The sequence below is a fragment of the Melanotaenia boesemani genome, chromosome 18, assembly GCF_017639745.1.
Source record: "Melanotaenia boesemani isolate fMelBoe1 chromosome 18, fMelBoe1.pri, whole genome shotgun sequence".
Classification (NCBI taxonomy): Eukaryota; Metazoa; Chordata; class Actinopteri; order Atheriniformes; family Melanotaeniidae; genus Melanotaenia; species Melanotaenia boesemani.
Genome location: NC_055699.1, coordinates 23,634,005 through 23,652,517, shown reverse-complemented (window position 1 = coordinate 23,652,517; position 18,513 = coordinate 23,634,005). Strand labels below are relative to the sequence as shown.

The 18,513-nt window shown below is 39.7% G+C and overlaps 2 protein-coding genes across 46 annotated transcripts in view; one reads left to right on the top strand and one right to left on the bottom strand.

Annotated features, from left to right (window-relative positions):
* Positions 1–18,513, top strand: part of LOC121628724 (NACHT, LRR and PYD domains-containing protein 12-like) — a 2,607,341-nt gene that overhangs the window by 440,295 nt on the left and 2,148,533 nt on the right. The window lies entirely within an intron of this gene.
* The window catches only part of LOC121628726 (NACHT, LRR and PYD domains-containing protein 14-like), an 829,387-nt gene that overhangs the window by 28,996 nt on the left and 781,878 nt on the right, over positions 1–18,513 (bottom strand). For 27 of the 45 annotated variants that reach the window (XR_006008224.1, XR_006008223.1, XR_006008222.1 and 24 more), the window contains one exon: positions 4,589–4,759. The exons of 15 other annotated variants lie outside the window; for them this stretch is intronic. Coding sequence is in view for 24 of the 30 variants with exons in the window: in XM_041967993.1 (XP_041823927.1) it covers positions 4,589–4,759 (171 nt within the window). In the remaining 6 variants the exon portion in view is untranslated. Of the gene's footprint in view, positions 1–2,906; positions 3,009–3,207; positions 3,384–4,588; positions 4,760–16,679; positions 16,817–18,513 lie in introns of those variants that run through there. 3 more of the 45 variants (XR_006008227.1, XR_006008226.1, XR_006008233.1) reach the window with 3 other exon arrangements.

Here is an 18,513-nt window from a genome sequence, read left to right as displayed (position 1 = left end):
TTTAATTTTCTTGTTTTCCATATTTTAAATATTTTTCTTTCAGTTTTAGATTTTTCTTTTTTTTTCCTTTTAAACTTGTGTCACTGATCTGAGCTGTAGGACATCATCTGACAGAGGTGTTGAATTCTGAGTGACAGAAAAACAGAGGAAGATGAAGGGACTCCCCCTATAATGATGCCTTCAGGAAACCTGGGAACTACAAGGATTTATTTCTATCCTTCCTTTATTCAAATGACTGGGAGTAAAAAACAATCAACAGCAGTGATAAAGTTGTGTTATTTCACATGCTTCAGTCAGCACTCGCTACAAATCACAGCATCATAGAGATAAACAAGGATCTGACAATTGTTACGACCTCGTCTAGGAGAAAGAAGGGCACAACAAACGGGTGTGTGATTAAAAGAAGATTTATTGTTGTGAAAGGAAACAGAAATGCAACAGGTGGCACCCTCAAACCAGTGTTAATGGAACTGCTGAAAAGAAACAAAACCCAAACAATTAGAACAAAAGGAAGTCCTCTAATCAAAACAAAAGAAACAACGGGGACTTATACTGCCGTCTTATTACAATTCATCGGTTTCTCTAAACAAAATGCAACAGTTCAATAAACTAACAAACGGGTACTCTGAACCGATAAAGTTTACCCTATCCTAGCCCAACACGTGCTAACCTTTACTAATAAAAAACTACCCAATTAGAACAAAGGGAAATTTGAAGAGCAGCAGCCACAAGGGCTGAGCACAATCTAATTCCAACTACTCGTGTAGCTCCAAGCACTAACCACAGAGCACACAGTCGGATTAACCCTGTCCGAAATTCACACACTAATCTACACAAGATTTTTTCCACCACTATACCACAGAGGGCATACACAAAGACACTAAACCACCAATCAAAACCACCGAGCTGAGGGGAAAAACCGTCTGAGGCAAACAGCTTCTTCCTCCCTGAAATAATCACAACTGCTGTCCTTTATGTCCGGGTGGCAGGCAGGGTGCGGTGTGATTGGTCGGGCTTGACCAATCCGAGGGGAGGAGACGGAGGTGCGTCGGGTTCAGCCACTCAGACACTTGGATCCGGAGCTGGGGTTTGCATACCGGAGGAGTCACAGGTGGCAGCAATAAGAGCAGTCTGTAACACAATGAAGGAATAAAAGCTGCTTCTATAAATACTGGGCCAGGTAACCACTAACCTAACACAGGTGTGGGACAAGCAGAAAAGGAGACTTGAGGCTCATTTGATCTCATTTCAGCCTCCTTGTCTCCTCTCTCCTCTGTCCTGCCTTTAATGATGAAGGAGAAAGGAGGCTCCTGCAGGACCTATAAGTGAGGATACACCAGTGTATCAACACAAAACCAGGATCTTTACCAAAGCAGTGAACTAAAGGAAATGAAGACTAACCAAACAGAAGGTCTTAAAAGAAAACACAAGAACAGGGAAAACACAGATCATGACAGCGACATGTTGGTCTATCTGCTGATCCGCAGCTTCAAATCCATTTGATTTTTATCAGTCAAGATTTGATGCAATCTGTTGGTTTTCCTTAACTAGGCTGTTATTTTTTATTAATTGGGTTGACTTGATTTGTCTACAAAGTGTCCTAAGATGACCTTGTTGTGATTTGGCACAATACAAATAAAGCTGAAATTAACTAAACTGAATTGAATCATTTGCTCCTTAGATTGATAACGTGCCATAAAAGCAGAATCAGAAAATCTAAAAGATCAAAGGGAAAAATATTTGTGTTTTCAGTCAGTTCTTGCTGCAATTATTGTTAATAATAACACAAATAATAATATTAATAATAATAATAAAAGGATGTTATAAAAAGAGATATAAAAGAGGAAACTGACTCTGTTGACCTGATCTCAGGCAGCTCATTCCAGAGTTTAGAGGCTTTGACCACAAAAGCTCTGTTTCAAATGGATGTGAAAGGTCTGATAAATAGGAGGGTGAATGACCATGGAGGGCTTTAAAAGTCAACAGTAAAATCCTAAAATCAATTCTAAAACATACGAAAACACAAGTTTTGTCTGACTGTCCGCTGATTTTATTTTACAATAGAAAAAAGTTCATATGAAAAAGTGGAATTTAAAGAAAGATCAAGCATTTTGACATGTTTTTTTCTTTTTTTAATATATCAACTATTTTCTTACGAGTGTATCTGTCATCTCCAGTGCTTTCTCAGGGGTCAGTATTGGTACATTAATGTTGTTCATAAATAATTTCACTTTTATGTCTAATGAATGAATGTCTTAATGAATGAATTTCTTCATCATCATATAAGATGTTGTAATAGTCTGTAAATGTTTTTGCATTATCTGTAGTTATTGTAGTCTGGTTTAGTTTTGATTTCCTTAGAGATTGGACTGTCTTATTTTGTTAATGACTGCTTGTTCATTTTTATGGTGATACTTTTTTTTGCTCCATATACTTTTTATCATAGTACGTTGCAAATCGCAGAGCGTTTCTGCTTTAAATCGTAGTTGATCTAATTTGTGGTCTTTTGTCTTTTAGTTCTAACAGAAGACCATTTTTATGTCTTTGCATGTTTATTTTCATTTTTTTAAAATTCATTCTCCATACTGTTTCTGTTGATGTTCTCGTATTTTAATTTGAGATTTTATCTCAATAATTTGATCCTCCAATTACTGCTTTACCACACTCCCACAACATTGTTAGATTGACTTCTTCATTGTCATTGTTTTATATATTATATTAATGCATTGTTTTATTTCTTGAACCACTACATTATCTGTATCTGATATTGACACATTAAGTCTCAAAATGTTCAAGGAAAGGGAAGCCACACAAGTAAAATGTGTCTGACCTCAGAGTACTCCAGTCTGCAGTTTGGACTCTCCAGAAAAACACAGAGCTGCTTCACATCAGAATCCTTCAGTTTGTTGTTACCTGAGGTTCCAGTTCTGTCAGATCTGTGGGGTCTGTCTTCAGAGCTGAGGCCAGAGAACTCACAGCTGATCTCTGACAAATTGAGGCTCTCAAACCTACATGAAGAAATACAAAATGTACAAAAAAGAAAACATCTACATGAAAGGTAATCAGACGTTTTTACTGCAATGAAAATTGGTGACAACAATGAAGTTGTTTAATGTTTTTTTTACTTAAATTTAAGTAACAAAAAATAGATGAAAATAAATTGGGTTTAATTTGTTAATAAAAACAGCTCCTAGTAGGTGAAATTACCTCAAAGTTTCCAGTCTATTGTTTGGCTTCTTCACCAGATCAAGCAGCTCCTTCACATCTGATTCAAGCAGGTTGTTGCCTGCTCAGGTCCAGTTCTGTCAGACTGGGATGGGTTGTACTTCAGAGCTGACACCAGGCAGGCCAAACTGATCTCTGAGAACCAGCAGTACTGCAATCTGTAATAAAGAAATAAAACTGTGAGCTGAAGCCAACAGGATGCAGGTTAACACAGTAAAACAGAAGCAGGAGAAGAAGATGGTTCTCATTAATATTAATGACAACATGCTGCAGCTTCAATAAAGACGTAGTGACTTCAATCAGAGTGAGTTCTCTCACCGACAGACATGACTCTGATTCTACCGGCTGAACTGGATGAAAAAAGACTCCAGAGTCTGATAATGGTGACAAGACACACACACTGAAACACATGTTTCCAACACTGCAGATGTGACAGACAGCAGATTGTCAGCTTGTTGTACATTATTCAGCAGACCAGAATTTTCAAGCAAAATAGGAAATAAAAAGAATTCCTTTGCTGCCAAAGTGTGGAATAGTTGAATGCCTTGGACAAAGTATGAAAACATTTTATTTTTCACAAAAACTTTAGCGTGATCAAGCTTCCATTTGGCCACCCGTAACCAATGCTCAGAAGCAGAAACGGCTGCATTGGGAAAGAAATACAAGAAGACTAATTTTCAAACTGTCTTGTTCACTGATGAGAGCCATGTAACCCAGGATTTTCCAGATGGATGGAGTAGTGGATGGTTGGTGGTCACCCTGTGCCAACAAGGTTGCAACGTATGGAAGGAGGTGGCAGAGTCATGGTTTGGGCCAGAATTATGGGGCGAGTTCTGGCCGGCCCCTTTAGGCTTGCTGCAGGTGTGAAAAGTATGTGATGTGAGGAATATCTGTTTCAGTCTGAACTGACCTTGTGTAACAGAGATCATTTTAATAAAATGAAAATCAAGTGAGAATGATTTCTGTTAAATTATTAGTGTGATGAGGTTTTTGGGTGGAATATGTCATTATTTATGCATGTGAGTGAAGATAACTGCTGCTGGGATGAAAAGTGTTTTCTAATCAAGTCAAAGATGCTCCATTTCTATCAGTGATGGTGGAGAGTTGCTTCATATCAGCTGATTAATTATTGCTTTCTCATTATTTCATCCATAGATATTCACTAATGCTCAACGTCTAGAAGCATCAGTTAGTGATTATATATTTGTTTATGTCTGACAGAATCAAAGTCTTTTGCTTTTATTTAATAAACCATCATTTCATGAACTAAACCACTGAACAAGAAATCAGACTTTACGTTGAAGACCAGAACAACTTTTACATGGTTTTAATCTCAATAAACAAGTAAAACATGGTGTCTGACCTCAGAGTCTCCAGTCTGCAGTGTGGACTCTCCAGAAATCCACACAGATCTTCCACAGCCATCTTCATGTTATTGCAGCTCAGGTTCAGATGTGTCAGATGGGATGGGTTGGACCTCAGAGCTAAGGTCAGAGAAGCACAGCTGATCTCTGACATCCTACAGTACTCTAATCTGAACAAAGAATAAAAGCTGTGAGCTGAAGCCAACAGGATGCAGGTTAAAACAGAAGCAGAAAAGAAAAGTTCTCATTAATATGCATTATAACATGCTGCAGCTTCAATAAAGACGTAGTGAACTGGGTCACAATGTTTTCTTACACAGAAATTCAACCTTAAGCTATGTCCACACAGTGTCAAAGCCAGTTCAGGTGTGAAAATGGTGGCGAAAACCTTGAGAAAGGCTCTCACCATCACCTATGAAAACCGTTGTCAGTACATACTACAAGGTGGTGGACGGCTGCTATGATGATTAAAAGTGCCTAACACTCCAAGAGCCTAGAACAAGTATGCAGCGCTATGTGCCAGATACACTTGACAATATCTGCCTTGCTCCCACTGTGTTGATGCGTACACCGTCTCACAATACTGCTGTTGCTAACAAGCCTAGTGCTATTTTCGTGTCGTAAGGTCTGATTACACAAGCCAGGACTGTCTTGGAGGAGCGGGCGACCCACATACACCAGTGTTGATCACCAACGCCCATTATTGTTGCTGTTGCTTTTGGCGCTATGCTTCATCCACATTGACATCCATACCCTGTGTGGCTTACAACGGTCCCTCCCCAGCCTATCACAGATGGTAGATGGCACTGTTCAAACCATATCCATTTTTTGGCACCTCGGTTTCAGTGACATCGGTTTTGCATGGAGGCTACATTCCTGGTCTTGTGGGGAAGAAAGGGCCTGAATTTGCTAATAAATACTTTATTTCCAGCTTTTCACTGAACCAATTTGACTTCATGGTGACCAGCCCCCTAGAAGTGTGAAGTTTTGGATCTTTGGAAGCAGCCAGTGATAAAGTTGTGTTATTTCAGATGCTTCAGTCAGCACTCGCTACAAATCACAGCATCATAGAGATAAACTAGGAATCTGACAATGAAGGAATAAAAGCTGCTTCTAGAAACTACTGGGACCAGGTAACCACTTAACCTAACAACACGTGTTGGGACAAGCAGAAAAGGAGACGTGAGGCTCATTTTACCTCATTTCAGCCTCCTTGTCCTCCTCTCGCCTCTGTCCTGCCTTTAATGATTGGAGGAGAAAGGAGGCTCCAGCAGGAGCTATAAGTGAGGATACACCAGTGTATAAAACACAAAACCAGGACTTTACCAAAGCAGTGAACTAAAAGGAAATGAATACTAACCAAACAGAAGAATCTTCAAAGAAACATTAAAAAACAGAACCACAGGTACCACACCACACAGCTGAGATGTTATAGGAAACTCCTTTATCCTGAATGATCCAGTGTAGCTCACTAATCAGACAGAACTCATGTTGTCAGGAGGTTAAACTTGTCTTCTCACTTATTCTACAGAGAGTCAAAATTCATATCAACTGACCCACAGAGAACTGATGAGAAGACAAGAATGTGATGAGGGTTTTATTCTTTTATTTTCAAGATGATGAAGCTTTTGTTTCATAAAAGTATAAAAAGTATAGAAAAAATAAAAAAGTACTGCTACTCTGCCTGAAAGCTGCCTTCTCCAATCCAATCTGCCTTTATTTGAAGAGCAGTTTTTCAAAACAACGTTGTCAATCAGAGGGGTATTGCACGAAACCAAGATAAGAGGATTAAGCCGGGATATGTTGGTTACTCCTGGCTGAATTTAGCCCTAAGTCGGTTGCATGAAAGCAACTCAAACTAACCCGGCCAAGTTACTGTGGTGATTTATCCGCTGCAGCTAGCCTGCTCCAGACCAGGCTTAACTGCCGGAAGATTAATCCTAGCGAGTCACCTGCATGTCCAACGTCAATTCTGTGAGGAAGTTAATATGTTTTACAGCATTGTCCTATGGTCTTCCTAAGTATGGCGCGTCATTTTAATCATCCAGTATTAAAATATTACATATACAGTCACTGTACATTTATCGAAATCTGTTCGTAATCGCAACAGCCTTTTTTATATAGATTCGAGTTGCAGTATTATTACTCAGGCCAAGTGTGTATATTGCTATGCTAATGAAAACTGCTCGTCAAAATTGCTGTCAGAGGTTTTATAAATGTGTTTTATTGCATTAATTGAGATGACCAAAACACAGCGGATGAGGTTACAAAGGTGTTATTACAAAGAAATCTGTGAGGAGGGCAATGTAGAATATTCAGGTCCAACTCCCCTTCACCTGTTCCCTCTTCATAATGGCTTGCCCTTTTTCGGAGGATGTGCTGGACGAGGAAGCCCGCATCCTCAGAAGAGCATTCAGACGTGAACAAGTCTTCAGGGACAGGATCACATCCCCTGGCCTTTTGGAGATGACTATGTCCATTGAGAGATACAGATTTTCAGTTACTGGATTTCCAGGTCCAGTTTTCTGAGTGTCCGGCGTTTAATCTCAAGATCCAGCTCCATTCCTTGGAGCTTACTCTTTTTGAGTCAGCTTTTAACATCTGTCAGCTCTAATCTCTCTCTCCAGGTGCCCTGAATAAAGCGTTCTGACAGTTTGTGAAGTCTGTAAAGGAAATGTCAATTAGCACAGCAGGATTTGTGCATACACGTAGATGTACTTTAGCCAATACTCACAATGTTACCAGGCCGCTTAGGACGACTGTGCAGCATTCCGGGTCCTGCTACACATTTTCTATTAGCACCACATCACTGACTTCATATCCTTCCATGGAATAAATAAGCAGGCCAATCCCATAAAACTGACATGCCTCATAGCCTTCTGGACTCCACTGACACAGTCTCCTCATCTGCAGACGTGCATTCTGCAGCTGCAGATGTGCCTTCCCCCTGCCGTATACATGCAGCGAGAGGACTCGGATTAAGATTTCACAGAAACATACAAGCCTGTGATTTCGAGACACTAGTACTAACCGGATCATCTTCTGGTGGCTCCAAAAGTGTAATTGTGTTCCCAGACACTGCAAGGTTATCCAAAGTCAGCACTATATTATATTTGATTGTGTTCCATGTGCAGTAGAATTGCAGTACTTTGTGTACCTTGTATGAAGCGGGACAGTTTCTGTGGCTGGGACAGAGTCAGTTATTGTCCCTCACCTGGATCCCCTCCATCACTGGCCTCCCTTTATTTAAATGGAGTGAGTGGCCAGTTCCTCTGCTGGAGTCACATCCTGGCTTGTGGGCCGCCCCCTGTGCCAGTTTATAGGCCTTTTTTTTAACTGCTACAATATACAGACATCGAACATGTCAGCAGACACCTCATTTGTTCACGGTTATCATACTTTGGAGTCACTTACCAGCCTGCAAAATGTTCTTATATTTAATTTTTTTCTTGCTGCCAGGTCCTTTTATGGCCAGACAGGTTTTGTTCTTTATGAAGGACAGAAAGATAAAATAGATAAAAACGTTACATGAGGAAAATAGATTAAATGACACATTGTGGATAATTGTTTGCACCTAATCATACTCTACATTTCCTGAGTAACATGCACCTGCTTGTACTCCTTAAAGTATTACAACAGTTAGTGGATTTGAAAAGTAACTCCTTTAATTGTAGCCTAATTATGACAGTTCCAGTGGAGCACTGTTTATTAATTGTACAGTTTTTTTGACTACTTACGCATTGAGCCGGTCGGCTATTGTCTGCCAGGCTCTCTCGCGTTCTTTACTTGTGGCATTGGTATTGCCTTTTTTCCTTATAATATCCCTTAACTTCGTCAAGAGAACTCCGTCAGGAGATGTTGTTCAGTGGCCGTGACGTAGGACGCGCGACTTTTATCAATTTTCCCATCGGGTGATTCTGTGAGCGATTGCGAGGTCTGCTTCAGTAAGCCGTGCACACGCACTTATCCCAACTATCTTCACCTGGCTTAACCTAGCCGCACCTTCTCATCCTGGCTCAGCAAACGTGCAACCAATATAAGCCAGGATAGGCCGCTGCAAGCTAGGTCAAGCTGGGCTTGCTTAATCATCCTGGATTTCTTTATTCTGGTTTCGTGCAATACCCCTAAGGTGCTGTACACAACGAAGGTAAAACATACAACTATTATCATTATTATTATTATTATTATTATTATATCAACTCAACTAACTAAATTCATAGAATATTACATGGTAGTGGGGAAATATTGCCTCATTAAACTGACTTGTGTTTTTTCTTGCTCAAATGTTGATACTGGCTGACAGACTCAAGTGTTTTGTTATGAATAATATGAAATTTATATTGTGCTAAAGTTTAAATGGATTAAGCCACTAAAGAAGAAAGTATGTTCCTCAATGTGGTTCCGTATAACATCAGCCTTACATCTACAGTTTAGTTTTAATACAACTTTTCATGTGATATTAATCAAAGCACACAAGTAAAATCTGTCTGACCTCAGAGTCTCCAGTCTGCAGTGTGGACTCTCCAGAAATCCACAAAGATCTTTAACAGCAGACGTCATGTTGTTGTCGCTCAGGTCCAGTTCTATCAGATGGGATGGGTTGGACTTCAGAGCTGAGGTCAGTGAAGCACAGCTGATCTCTGACAAACTGCAGCTCTTCAATCTGAATAAAGAATAAAAGCTGTGAGCTGAAGCCAACAGGATGCAGGTTATAAAACAGTCAAACAGAAGCAGAGAAGAAGAGTTCTCATTAAATTAATGACAACATGCTGCAGCTTCAATAAAGACGTAGTGAGTTCAATCAGAAGTGAGTTCTCTCACCGACAGACATGACTCTGATTCTACCGGCTGAACTGGATGAAAAAAGACTCCAGAGTCTGATAATGGTGACAGGACACCCACACACTGAAACACATGTTTCCAACACTGCAGATGTGAGCGACAGCAGATTGTCAGCTTGGTGTAAACAGCCTGTTAATGAAACCAAACACTGGACTAATTAGCACATCAGTCCAGATGCTGGTGATCAAAGCTGTTTCTGGATGGAGATGAACTGGGTCACAATGTTTCTTTACATAGAAATTCAACCTTAAGCTATGTCCACACAGTGCCAAAGCCAGTTCAGGTGTGAAAATGGTGGCAAAAACCTGGAGAAAAGCTTCACCATCACCATGAAACCGTTGTAGTACATACTACAAGGTGGTGGGAAGGTGCTATGATGATTAAAGTGTAACACTCCAGAGGTAGAACCAAGATGCAGCGCATGTGCAGATAATGACATATCTGCTTGCTCCTACTGTTGATCGTTACAGCGTCACAATACTGTGTTGTAAAAGCAGTGTATTTTGGTCGTAAGGTTGTACACAAGCCAGGACTGTCTTGAGCAGCACCACAACACAGTTGATCACCAACGCCATTATTGTTGCTGTGTTTGGCGCGTGTTCGTCACATTGACATCATTACCCTGTGTGGTTACGCTGTCCTCACAGTATCACAGATGGTAGAGGTTTCAAACCTATCCATTTTGGCACCTGGGTTTCAGACATAATCGGTTTTAATGGAGGCTAATTTCCTGGTATTGCTTTAATCCTAACCTTAAAACGCCCGCAACAGGCTGATACTTGAGGTTTTATAAAAAACGCGTCATGCTAAAAGTGCACATGTCATAATGCTTTATTGTTTTACAATCCATATCTCGATCTCAAGAAGCATACACTTCTTTGTTTAATGAGCTTCAGGATGCATAAGGTTTAACACAATGAAAACAATGCATTTAACTGATGTTAATATTATACAATGACAGTGACAATGCTAATAACAATGACGGTTCATAGAAGTTTCAGCTCAAGCTCACCCTGTCTCCATGCTCCACGCCCCAAACCAACACAGGTGAGCATACTCATTAATAACCTCAACACACCCCAAAGTGCCACCCACAACCACCAGTGGTGTCACTGCGCAAGTGCACACATACTTCAAGTGGGAAATAAATAACCCAACATATGGCTCCTACATTCTGGCCCCAAATTATTTCACCAAATAATTTCACCACCACCATTACCTTGTAGCAGACATACATTAATCAAAAATCAAAGAATCATCACCAATAGCACTCTGAAACAGGCTCTACAAAAACAATATAATAGACAAATCAGTTCCTGTAAACAAACAAAGATAAAGTTCAGAGTTCAAGGTTTTATAGGAAACATATTCATAGAATCTTCATTGTCCATCCGCTTCCTGTAAAAGACAAATTTTAGTAATTGGTCTGTCCAAGTAGCTGGTTTTGGTCTTAATCTGCACGCTACGTACTAGACCATTTTTGTCCGTAACAGTGTCCACGATTTTTTTCTGTAATCCAAGAATTGCGAGGAGCCTTATTATCCACTAGAATCATGAGGTCTCCTGCAACAAAGTTCCTTCTAGCGCTGTTCCACTTTTGGCACGCCTGTAGACCAGGAAGATATTCTTTCACCCCTCGCTTTCCAAAACAGATTGGACACGTATTGAGCTTGTTTCCAACAACGACGAGTGCAGACATCATCCTTTTTAATTACAGTTTGTCATCCTCCTTAGATGCCCAACCTGCATTTGAGTTCATGTCTTCGGCTGCTTCCAACTCCTCCACCAAATCTTTGATGACAAAGGGACTCTGGTCTATGATGGTGCTGACGATGCTGGTACATATGGATCTGAAAAGAGTCTGATTCTTTGTCTTGGCTCCTGTTCTGCAGAACAGCTTGATGAACATGAGGTTCTGATCTGCAGTGAGCTGTGCGATAACCCACAGCTTCCAGTTCGGTTATGTAAACATTGAGGATGTGTAGCTGCAATCCGATGGGTGCCTCAGCGCTGCTCTGCAGGAGATGGGCAGGAGATGGAAAACTCAGTCAGCCCCAGAAACCTGCTGACAGCACTGTTCTCCCAGTCTTTCCTCTCCAGCATCACAATGTGTGTCTGAACATGAAGCAAACCAGCTGGAAGAATTTGTCCATTTGCAGCCTGTCGATGTCAGTCCACTCTCTCTTGAAAGTGTGCAGGAAGCTCTTCAGGTAGAGCAGCTGTCTAACAATTCCATGGAAGCTGTGGATCAGTGTGGAGATCTGGTTTAACCATTTCTCCTGGAGCTGTGGTTTGGCCTGCATTCACGAGCAGTAGAAAAGACCTCTCCACAACCTCAGCTGTTCATCAGCTGTGAATTCACCTGCTTCTGCTTCTGAATTCACACAGATGTACTTCCAAAGTTTCTTTATTGCTCTTGGTCCTGACGGACTGCTTGTTGGTAGCTACTCTCTGAGCCAGCTGGACCTCTGGCTCCTGAAATGACACCATCTCATCAGTTTCACATAAAGTCCTTTTCTTCTTCCTCCTTCTCTTCCTTTTCTTGAACTTGTCCTCTATGGTTCTGACTGGAGGCTGAGTTGGGTCGGCTGGTTCTTTCTTGTTCACAGATGTGGAGATTTGAGGATGAATCTCCGCTCCTAAATCTTGTGTAGAATCAGTGTGTCCCCTGATCCAGGTTCTCCTGGTTTCCCTTTGCTTTCTCTGAGACAAAATCCATGAAGCTTTTGTTCTCCTTTGTTAGACCAATTTGTTCTTCCTGTAAAGTTTCTGGGAAATCTACCTTTGACTGCTGTTCCCAAAGCACATCAAGCTTCAACACCGAAATTGGATTCACTGTGATGTCTGGCTGCAAACACTGATCACTGATCTGGCATTCCCCTCTAAGTGGACCATTCACCGTCCAACCAAGGAGTGTTTTAACTGCGTAAAAAGGTCCACCATTTTCAGACCTAATCACCTCCCATGGTTCCAATGCTTGAGGCACATTAATTACCAATCAGAAGATTGACATCTGCATCTATTTCAGGCAACGTTATATGACTTAGGTGAGACCATCTTTGAATATCCTTTGTTTGTGGGATGTTTCTTCTATCAACAGGCATGCTCTTCTGCACAAAAACTTCAGGTACATCACAAAAGTTATCTGAGTCCAATCCAGCAATTTCCAAGTCAGACAAATGTAACTGCACACCTTCTTTTCTTGTCCCATAGTTTTAAGAAGGATATCCATTTTCTTTCCTGGTAAATGAAGACAGTTCATGAGTCGTTCAGTACAAATGAAGCCGTACTCCCTGGATCCAAGAACGCATAAGTCATCACAGTTTCCTGTCCCTTTTTAGATTTCACTTGTACAGGCAGAATAGACAGTGCACAAAGCTGATTACCGGCCCCAGTTAGACCACTGGTTTGTACAGACATTACAGCACTTTCCTTATCTACTTCTGTTCCTTTATTAACCTGTGTTGAACCCTTTTGCTTAGCTTTGAAATCAACATGCAACGATGTGGGATGTTTAAAACTGCATATCCTACATACCAATCTTTTTCTGCAATCTATACTTCTGTGCCAGACAGCCAAAACACATCCCATTCTCCTTCAAAAAAGACATCTTCTTCTCTTGTGTCAGTTTATCAAAAGAAAGACAAATATCCAAAACATGACTAGCTCCACAAACAAATTAATGAGTTCTTCTCCTTTTTTATTCACAGGTTCCATTTTCTCATGAACAGGTTCTACAGCTGTAGCGAAACTACTGCTCCTCCATTTTGAACAGATTTGAGATTTCACCTTTATTGGGTCCTTTTTCTTCATTGCAGGTTCCATTTGAATGTCTCCAAACAAAGGGTCACTTACTATTCTAACCTGCTTTTCCACAAACTCCACAATGTCCTGAAACATGACTCTACGGCACAACTTTTACAGAGACCTGTACTAAGAACATAGATTTTTTCGCTTATTGATGTAACTTCTGGTTTAACCCTGGGTTTTCTGTACTACAACGCTGATGAACTTCTTATGGGATAAATCACAATGGTAACTTACACTGAACAATCAACCTGGTCCAGATCAGATTACGTTCAGGGTAAAAGAGCTCAAGAGGGGAGTACTTCCACATAAAGCTGGATTTATAATTATTTAAGTACATCATAATGAATTAATTTTCCAAATGCAATTCCTTGTTAATATTGAATTTTAAAATGTGGAATTACAAAACACTGCAATTTGATTTATTTTTGTTTGAATTAGCTTTTGTATTTGAAATAATATTTAGCAATCTATATTTTTTATTTCACAATAATTACTCATTATCAAAACGCTATTTTGCTATTTCAAAGACCCTCCTTGTCTTCTAAACCGAAGGCTGAACAAAGCAAGAATGAAATGACAACAAGATGTTTGCTGAATGGACACAAGTAGATTATAACCCACACAGTGCAACTAGTTAAATAATCTGCATCAAGTTAAGCTGAAGGTGGAATCTGTTTATGGAAAATAAAAACCAGCAGTCAGTGTAGAAGAATCAGCTTAGTGACACTGGTGACATTGGTTATATGAACCTGCCTGACCCTTTATGCTGTAACTATCTGTTGCTGGCTCAGAAGCAGCTCCTGATCCTGGTACCACACCACACAGCTGAGGTGTTACAGGAAGCTCCTTTATCCTGATCCAGTGTAGCTCACTAATCAGACAGAACTCATGTTGTCAGGAGGTTAAACTTGTCTTCTTCACTTATTCTACTGAGAGTCAAAATTCATATCAGCTGACCCACAGATAACTGATGAGAAGATGAGAATGTGATGAGGGTTTTATTCTTTTATATGCAAGATAATGACGCTTTGTTTCAGAAAAGTATGAAAAGTATAGAAGAATAAAAAGGTACTGCTACTCTGCTGAAAGCTGCTTTCTCCAATCCAATCCGTTTTATTTGTAGAGCATTTTCAAAACAACGTTGTCCATCAAGGGTGCTGTACACCAACAACGGTAAAACATACAAATGTATTATTCATTATTATTATTATTATTATATTATTATTATATCCAACGGAACTAACTAAATTCATAGAATATTACATGGTAGTAGGGAAATATTGCCTCTTAACTGACTTGTGTTTTTTCTTGCTCAAATGTTGATACTGGCTGACAGACTCAGTGTTTTGTTATGAATAATATGAAATTTTATATTGTGCTAAAGTTTAAATGGATTAAGCCACTAAAGAAGAAAGTATGTTCCTCAATGTGGTTCCGTATAACATCAGCCTTACATCTACAGTTTAGTTTTAATACAACTTTTCATGTGATATTAATCAAAGCACACAAGTAAAATCTGTCTGACCTCAGAGTCTCCAGTCTGCAGTGTGGACTCTCCAGAAATCCACAAAGATCTTTAACAGCAGACGTCATGGTTGTTGTTGTCGCTCAGGTCCAGTTCTATCAGATTGGGATGGTTGAACTTCAGGGCTGAGGTCAGTGAAGCACAGCTGATCTCTGACAAACTGCAGTTCTCCAATCTGAATAAAGAATAAAAGCTGTGAGCTGAAGCCAACAGGATGCAGGTTAAAACAGTCAAACAGAAGCAGAGAAGAAGAGTTCTCATTAATATTAATGACAACATGCTGCAGCTTCAATAAAGACGTAGTGACTTCAATCAGAGTGAGTTCTCTCACCGACAGACATGGACTCTGATTTCTACCGGCTGAACTGGATGAAAAAAGACTCCAGAGTCTGATAATGGTGACAGGACACACACACTGAAACACATGTTTCCAACACTGCAGATGTGAGCGACAGCAGATTGTCAGCTTGGTGTAAACGGCCTGTTAATGAAACCAAACACTGGACTAATTAGCACATCAGTCCAGATGTTGGTGATCAAAGCTGTTTCTGGATGGAGATGAATTGGGTCACAATGTTTCTTTACATAGAAACTCAAACTGAAAGTCAAGTTTGGGATATGGGTTTGAGATATTTTTATAACACGTTTTACTTTAAATCATTAACTGTTAAATTCTTGTTTTCATATTTTAGATTTCTTACTTTGTGTTTCAGATTTTCTGTTTTTCAGATTCAGAGTTTATTTTCACTTAAAACTTTTGTGTCTCATCTGAGGATGTAGGACATCATCTGACAGAGGTGTTGAATCCTGACTGACAGAATAACAGAGCAGGATGAAGGGACTCAGTGAAACTAGTTAAATAATCTGCATTCAAGTTAAGCTGAAGGTGGAAGCTGTTTATGGAAAATAATTACCAACAGTCAGTGTAGTGTAAATGTGTAAAATGGATTAATTAACTGAAGAAGAAAATATATTCCTTGATGTGGTTCAGTATAACATCAGCCTTACATCTACAGTTTCGTTTTCCATACCAACTTTTCATGTGATATTAATCAAAGCACACAAGTAAAATGTGTCTGACCTCAGAGTCTCCAGTCTGCAGTTTGGACTCTCCAGAAAAAACACAGAGCTGCTTCACATCAGAATCCTTCAGTTTGTTGTTACTCTAAGTCCAGTTTTGTTCAGATCTGTGGGGGTCTGTCTTCAGAGCTGAGGCCAGAGAGTCACAGCTGATCTCTGATAAACTGAGGCTCTCAAATCTAAATGAAGAAAATGTACAAATAAGAAAACTTGTATATGGAATGTAATCAGATGTTTTCGCTGCCATGAAAATTTGTGACAGCACTGAAGTCTGTTTAATGTGTTGTCTATTTTTTATTTAACCAACCAAAATATAGCTGAGGATAAATAGGTTTAAGTGTTAAAGGTCCCATATTATGCAAATTCACTTTCTAAAGGTTTTCTAACAGTCATATGTGGTCCTCATAGCCTGTACATGAGGCCCAAAAATGAGAACATTTTTTTTAATACCTCTCACTTGCTTGCTCCACTTTTTAGCGAATGTGTGTTTAAACAGCTGAGTCTGAGATCTTTCTCTTTGTGACCTCACAAAGGGAAATAACTACTCCCCCCAGTAGTGGGCACTGTCATTGATCCTCCCCCTCAGCTAGCTGAACTTGCCCTCATAAAAACACAGAGTGGGTGCCAGTGAAAGCTGAATCTTCTCCCAGAGAGGGGCATGGACAGGCACCACTCATGAACATTTCAAGGGTAATACACTTTGAAAAACACTGTAGCTGGACCACTGACCCATATCAAATTGTATTACAATATGGGAACTTTAATAAAAAATAAGAGCTCCAGTCAGTGAAATTACCTCAAAGTTTTCAGTCTATTGTTTGGACTCTCTACCAGATCAAGCAGCTCCTTCACATCTGATTCCTGCAGGTTGTTGTATCTCAGGTCCAGTTCTGTCAGATGGGATGGGTTGGATCTTAGAGCTGACACCAGGGAAGCCAAACTGATCTCTGACAACCTGCAGTAATGCAATCTGAAAAAGAATAAAATTGTGAAATGAAAGTCAACAGGATGCAGGTTAAAACATTGAAACAGAAGCAGAAAGGAAGAGTTCTCATTAAATTAATGACAACATGCTGCAGCTTCAATCCAGACAGGCTCCATCAATACAACTCACATTGTGCAGCCAAATGATTAAAGTTGCAAAGAAAAAAATGTCAAGATAATTTATGGAAAAGATGTTATGAGCTATTCTATTCTATTCTACAGTAATTTGGTAGATTCTTTTCTCCAAACTGACTTACATCTAAGAGTAACACCACAGAAGCAAGAAATCAGACAGGAGGGGACATCATAATTAAGTGGTAGTCAGACTGCTGTGATTCCAGAAGGGACACAGGCGCTGTTACGTAGTGCTAGAGGTCATGGTCATGATTTCATCATACAACATACTCTTGGGCGTAAGGGCAGCAGCTTATTCAGTTAATAATCTGGATGGTTGAAGTGAAAATATATTTTCCAGGGGTGTTTCAGCATCTAAAAGGGGTAAGATAAGATTATAAACATTACTAGAAGCACTTTGGAACCAATACTCTGGTAAGTCAGTGTAATTTCTTTTTTTTTTTCTTCTTTTTTGCCACTTATTTGTAGCACGTGAGCATTATTTTTTTTTTAGGTTAGAATCCCTAATGGCAAAAATAGCCCTATCTCCCCATAGTAAAGAATCCTTTTAAAAAATTCTTGGATCCATGCGGTGGTCTGGATCACACCCAAAATTGAATCCCTTTTTAAAATTAAATTTTCTGATGTTTCCTGATAGTTTCGTTACTTACTAATGTATCCGTCCATAACTTTTTGAGTTTATGTTGCTAAGAGACAGACAGACAAACCAACACTGCAACAGCATGACTCTGCCTTGGTGGAGGTAGAAATCCTCTATGTAAAACTCATAGAAAGCAATATATCAGTATTTTTCATTCTATGGCTGTGGCAGTGATAAAATGAGGCTTTTTAACATATTTCAAATTTACATTAATTTTAATATATTAATTAACATGAGCATCAAATAGCATCAAATTATGTTTTCACTTCAATTTAGTTACCTCCGCTAACACTTCTGGTATACATACTCAGAATTTTGGGTGTACACCATAAATTCAGTATGAAATTATGGTGTATATGAGTTCACTGGTCCTAACATGGAAACTTGGTGATCCAGTCACAATGTGGAGAACTCTAAATAAACATATGAACAACACTCAGGACAGTCTGCATACAGTTAGTGGTACTGGTGCAATCAGTGGCCACACCAGAATAAAAGCGCCATCGAAATAGTAACTGCTGAAGGACCGCTTAGAGGAAAATGAGCAGAAACGTCTTGCCAATAATTGATCGGATGAAGGCAAATTGGCAGTGTGCTGAGAGAGTCCATACTACCTGCTGAGGAGGTCACAGACTGAGTAAATAGAGTTTGTAACAATCCCCTTTGAGACACATTTTCACCACCATCAGTCTTTAAAATATATTACTCCACTTTAGTATCCTGCAGCGGTGAGGAAGATATCTGCTCTCTGATTGGACAGTTTGATTTGTCATCATCCAATCAGCTCTAGATGGAAAGACAAGGTCAAAAAATCTGCATCTGCAACTTCATAATCTTCCACACAGTTTCTTATTCTGCATCCATAAAAAAACGTTTGCAAAAGCACTTCTATTTCATTTTCAAATATA